Source organism: Lampetra planeri, unplaced genomic scaffold (assembly GCF_965212315.1).
Source record: "Lampetra planeri unplaced genomic scaffold, kcLamPlan1.2.h2 scaffold_208, whole genome shotgun sequence".
Lineage (NCBI taxonomy): Eukaryota > Metazoa > Chordata > Hyperoartia > Petromyzontiformes > Petromyzontidae > Lampetra > Lampetra planeri.
In genome coordinates, this window is record NW_027614839.1 from 100001 (window position 1) to 107012 (window position 7012).

Genomic DNA, 7012 nt, shown 5'->3' on the forward strand with positions numbered 1-7012 from the left:
ACACACACACCACACACACACCACACGCACACCACACACACACACCCCACACACCACACACACGCACACCACACACACACCACACACACACCACACACACACCACACACACACACCCCACACACACCACACGCACACACACACCACACACACACACCCCACACACACCACACACACACACCAGACACACACCACACCACACACACACCACACACACGCACACCCCACACACACACACACACCCCACACACACACACACCACACACGCACACACCACACACACCACACACACACACCACACGCACACACACGCACACACGCACACCACACACACACCACACACGCACACACCACACACACCACACACACACACCACACGCACACACACCACACACACACCCCACACACACACACCACACGCACACACACGCACACACGCACACCACACACACCACACCACACACACACCCCACACACACACACCACACACACCACACACACCACACACACACCACACACGCACACACACACACACCCCACACACCACACACACCACACACACACACCACACACACACGCACACAGTAGCAATGAGAAGTGATGGTAGTAGTGGTATTGATGGTGGACTCACGGGTGGACTCTGCGGTCCCCGTAGAGGTCGCTGAGTCCGAAGCTGACGTAGAGCCAGTGCTCCTCCACAGCTCCACCACCTCCACCACCACCTCCACCACCACCTCCACCACCACTACCACCTCCACCACCTCCTCCACCTCCACCACCGCAGCGGTACATGCTGATGTAGTCAAGAGGGTCTGGGCCCCCCAACCTACACACACAGAGACACAGACACAGAGACACAGACACAGAGACACACACACAGAGACACAGAGACACAAACACAGAGACACACACACAGACACACACACACACACAGACACACAGAGACACACACACAGAGACACACACACAGAGACACAGACACAGAGACACACACACAGAGACACAGACACAGAGACACACACACAGAGACACACACACAGAGACACAGACACACACACAGACACACACACATACAGAGAGAAACACACACACAGACACACACAGACACACACACAGACAGAGACACACACAGACAGAGACACACACACAGAGACACACACACAGAGACACACACAGACATAGACACACACAGACATAGACACACACAGACATAGACACACACACCGAGACACACACACACACAGATACACACACACAGACACACACACACACACAGACACACACACACACACAGAGACACACACATAGACACACACACAGGAGATAGACACGGTGAGATACACACTACACCTACTACAGCTACTACCACTACTGCAGAGCTACTACTACAGCTACTACTACTGATACCACTACTACCACTACTACCGATACAGCTACTACCACTACTACAGCTACTACCACACTACTGCTGCTACAGCTACTACCACTACAGCTACTACACTACTACTACCACTACTACAGCTACTACCACCACTACTACAGCTACTACCACCACTACTACAGCTACTACCACCACTACTACAGCTACTACCACCACTACTACACTACTACAGCTACTACTACTACAGCTACTACAACTACACTACTACAGCTACTACTACACTACTACTACACTACTACAGCTACTACTACTACAGCTACTACACTACTACCACTACTACAGCTACTACTACAGCTACTACTACTACAGCTACTACTACAGCTACTACTACACTACTACTACACTACTACAGCTACTACTACTACAGCTACTACACTACTACTACTACTACAGCTACTACTACAGCTACTACTACTACACTACTACTACACTACTACTACACTACTACTACTACAGCTACTACACTACTACCACTACTACACTACTACAGCTACTACACTACTACAGCTACTACTACAGCTACTACTACTACAGCTACTACACTACCACTACAGCCACTACCACTACAGCTACTACCACTACAGCTACTACTACACTACTACAGCTACAACTACTACAGCTACTACTACTACAGCCACTACTACAGCTACTACTACACCACCACCACTACTACCACTACTACAGCTACTACTACTACACTACTACAGCTACTACACCACCACCACTACAGCTACTACTACTACTACAACTACTACCACTACAGCTACTACACTACTACCACTACACCACCACTACTACAACTACCACCACTACAGCTACTACTACTACACTACTACCACTACTACTACACCACTACTACAGCTACTACTACACCACTACTACTACAGCTACTACTACACCACTACTACTACTACAGCTACTACTACTACAGCTACTACCACTACTACTACACCACAACTACTACAGCTACTACTACACCACTACTACTACTACAGCTACTACCACTACTACTACAGCTACTACCACTACTACAGCTACTACAGCTACTACTACAGCTACTACAGCTACTACAGCTACTACTACAGCTACTACAGCTACTACTACAGCTACTACTACAGCTACTACTACAGCTACTACTACTACTACAGCTACTACTACTACTACACCACTACTACAGCTACTACTACTACTACAGCTACTACTACTACTACACCACTACTACAGCTACTACTACTACTACTACACCACTACTACAGCTACTACAGCTACTCACCAGTACTTGACGATGGCTGTCACCTGCAGGGGGTTTGGCTGCTCTGGGTGCCGCCTGTGGCACTCCTCGTACAGCCACTACACTACTACAGCTACTACTACTACACTACAGCTACTACTACACCACTACTACAGCTACTACTACACTACTACACCACTACTACACTACCACTACTACAGCTACTACCACTACTACTACACCACTACTACAGCCACTACACTACTACAGCTACTACTACAGCTACTACCACTACTACTACTATACTACTACAGCTACTACCACTACTACTACACCACTACTACAGCCACTACTACTACAGCTACTACTACACCACTACTACTACAGCTACTACTACTACAGCTACTACCACTACTACTACACCACAACTACAGCTACTACAGCTACTCACCAGTACTTGACGATGGCTGTCACCTGCAGGGGGTTTGGCTGCTCTGGGTGCCGCCTGTGGCACTCCTCGTACAGCCACTACACTACTACAGCTACTACTACTACAGCTACTACTACAGCTACTACTACACCACTACTACAGCTACTACCACTACTACACAACTACTACTACAGCTACTACCACTACTACTACACCACTACTACAGCCACTACTACTACAGCTACTACTACACCACTACTACAGCTACTACTACACTACTACTACACCACTACTACTACAGCTACTACTACAGCTACTACTACAGCTACTACTACACTACTACTACACCACTACTACACTACTACTACACTACTACTACAGCTACTACTACAGCTACTACCACTACTACACAACTACTACTACAGCTACTACCACTACTACACAACTACTACTACAGCTACTACCACTACTACTACACCACTACAGCTACTACCACTACTACTACAGCTACTACCACTACTACTACTACACCACCACTACTACAGCTACTACAGCTACTACTACAGCTACTACTACAGCTACTACTACACTACAGCTACTACTACCACTACTACTACACCACCACTACTACAGCTACTACAGCTACTACTACTACACTACTACTACACCACTACAGCTACTACCACTACTACTACAGCTACTACCACTACTACTACTACACCACCACTACTACAGCTACTACAGCTACTACTACAGCTACTACTACAGCTACTACTACACTACAGCTACTACTACCACTACTACTACACCACCACTACTACAGCTACTACAGCTACTACTACTACACTACTACTACACCACTACAGCTACTACTACACTACTACTACACCACTACTACACTACTACTACACCACTACTACAGCTACTACTACACTACTACTACACTACTACTACAGCTACTACTACACTACTACACTACTACTACACTACTACTACACCACCACTACTACAGCTACTACAGCTACTCACCAGTACTTGACGATGGCTGTCACCTGCAGGGGGTTTGGCTGCTCTGGGTGCCGCCTGTGGCACTCCTCGTACACGGCTCGGAGGCCTGGCGGAGCGCGGATTCCCGGCACGGCACCAGCCGCGTCTCCTCCTCCACCCTCCTCCTCCTCATCATCATCCTCCTCGTCCTCCTCGTCGTCGTCGTCCTCCTCCTCCTGTGCCCGCTCCCCCCCGCGCTGTCCCCACTCGAGTCGCTGTCTGCTCGCCTCAGCCTCAGCGCCGCCGCCGCTGCTGCTGCTGCTGTTGTTGTTGTGGACGTCCATCTTAAGTCGACGAGTTGAAGACGATGGAAGAGAGGGGCGTGGCCAGGAGGGTGTGGGTGGGGCTTGCGTGGTGACGTCACCGCGTTGCGGAGGAGACGGTGCCCGAGTGACGTGGTGACGTCACCGCGCAGAGGAGACGGCGCCGAGGGGGCTTGCGTGGTGACGTCACCGCGTTGCGGAGGAGACGGAGCCCGAGTGACGTGGTGACGTCACCGCGTTGCGGAGGAGACGGCGCCGAGGGGGGCTTGCGTGGTGACGTCACCGCGTTGCGGAGGAGACGGAGCCCGAGTGACGTGGTGACGTCACCGCGTTGCGGAGGAGACGGCGCCGAGGGGGGCTTGCGTGGTGACGTCACCGCGTTGCGGAGGAGACGGTGCCCGAGTGACGTGGTGACGTCACCGCGTTGCGGAGGAGACGGTGCCTGAGTGGACGTGGTGACGTCACCGCGTTCGGAGGAGACGGCGCCGAGGGGGGCTTGCGTGGTGACGTCACCGCGTTGAGGAGATGGTGCCCGAGTGTACGTGGTGACGTCACCGCGTTGCGGAGGAGACGGTGCCTGAGTGGACGTGGTGACGTCACCGCGTTGAGAAGGTGCCCGAGTGGACGTGGTGACGTCACCGCCTTGCGGAGGAGACGGCGCAGATGGAGCTGCGTGGTGACGTCACCGCGTTGCGGAGGAGACGGTGCCCGAGGGACGTGGTGACGTCACCGCGCAGAGAAGACGGCGCCGAGGGGGCTTGCGTGGTGACGTCACCGCGTTGCGGAGGAGACGGTGCCCGAGGGACGTGGTGACGTCACCGCGCAGAGAAGACGGCGCCGAGGGGGCTTGCGTGGTGACGTCACCGCGTTGCGGAGGAGACGGTGCCCGAGGGACGTGGTGACGTCACCGCGCAGAGAAGACGGCGCCGAGGGGGCTTGCGTGGTGACGTCACCGCGTTGCGGAGGAGACGGTGCCCGAGTGACGTGGTGACGTCACCGCGTTGCGGAGGAGACGGCGCCGAGGGGGGCTTGCGTGGTGACGTCACCGCGTTGAGGAGATGGTCCCGAGGGACGTGATGACGTCACCGCGTTGCGGAGGAGACGGTGCCCGAGTGGACGTGGTGACGTCACTGCGTTGCGGAGGAGACGGTGCCCGAGTGACGTCACCGCGTTGCGGAGGAGACGGTGCCGGAGTGACGTGGTGACGTCACCGCATTCGGAGGAGACGGCGCCGAGGGGGGCTTGCGTGGTGGTGACGTCACCGCGTAAAGGAGATGGTGCTGAGGGACGTGATGACGTCACTGCGTTCGGAGGAGACGGCGCCGAGGGGGCTTGCGTGGTGACGTCACCGCGTAAAGGAGACGGCGCGAAGGACGACGTGGTGACGTCACGGGACAGACCCTGCAGGTGCCATGGGTTGTACTGCTGTGCCAGGCTAGGTGCATGAGGAGGAGGTCACGGGACAGACCCTGCAGGGATCGAATTCACTCACTCACCCACTCACTCAATCACTCACTCACCCACCCACCAACTCATCCACCCACCCACCCACTCATCCACCCACCCACTCAATCACTCACCCACTCATTCACCTACTCACTCACTCACTCAGTCACCCACTCACTCACTCACCCACTCACTCACCCACCCACCCACCCACTCACTCACCCACTCACTCACTCACCCACCCACTCACTCAATCACTCACCCACTCACTCACCCACTCACTCACTCACCCACCCACTCACTCACTCACTCACCCACCCACTCATCCACCCACTCACTCACCCACTCACTCAATCACTCACCCACTCACTCAATCACTCACCCACTCAATCACTCATTCACTCCATCACTCACCCACTCACTCACCCACTCACTCAATCACTCACCCACCCACCCACCCACCAACTCATCCACCCACCCACTCATCCACCCACCCACTCAATCACTCACCCACTCATTCACCTACTCACTCACTCACCCACTCAGTCACCCACTCACTCACTCACCCACTCACTCACCCACCCACTCACTCACCCACTCACTCACTCACCCACCCACTCAATCACTCACCCACTCACTCACCCACTCACTCACTCACTCACCCACCCACTCACTCACCCACTCACTCACTCACCCACCCACTCATCCACCCACTCACCCACTCACTCAATCACTCACCCACTCACTCAATCACTCACCCACTCAATCACTCATTCACTCCATCACTCACCCACTCATCCACCCACTCACTCACTCACCCACCCACTCACTCACCCACTCACTCAATCACTCACCCACTCAATCACTCATTCACCCACTCACTCACCCACTCAATCATTCACCCACTCATCCACACTCACTCACCCACTCGTTCACCCACTCACTCACCCACCCACTCACTCACCCACTCACTCAATCACTCACCCACTCAATCACTCATTCACCCACTCACTCACCCACTCAATCATTCACCCACTCATCCACACTCACTCACCCACTCGTTCACCCACTCACCCACTCACTCACTCACTCACCCACCCACCCACTCATCCACCCACCCACTCACTCAATCACTCACCCACTCATTCACCCACT

At 53.7% G+C, this 7012-nt stretch overlaps 1 protein-coding gene across 1 annotated transcript in view; it reads right to left on the bottom strand.

Moving 5' to 3' along the window:
- Positions 1 to 5947, bottom strand: part of LOC144740349 (suppressor of fused homolog) — a 60847-nt gene extending 54900 nt beyond the window's left edge. Inside the window, exons 1-3 of the mRNA XM_078623220.1 lie at positions 4131 to 5947; positions 776 to 825; positions 631 to 709 (exon numbers count right to left, since the gene is read on the bottom strand). Of these exons, the coding sequence (XP_078479346.1) occupies positions 631 to 709; positions 776 to 825; positions 4131 to 4432 (431 nt within the window). The 5' untranslated portion in view covers positions 4433 to 5947. The remainder of the gene's footprint in view (positions 1 to 630; positions 710 to 775; positions 826 to 4130) is intronic.
- Between the last annotated feature and the right edge of the window lie 1065 nt (positions 5948 to 7012).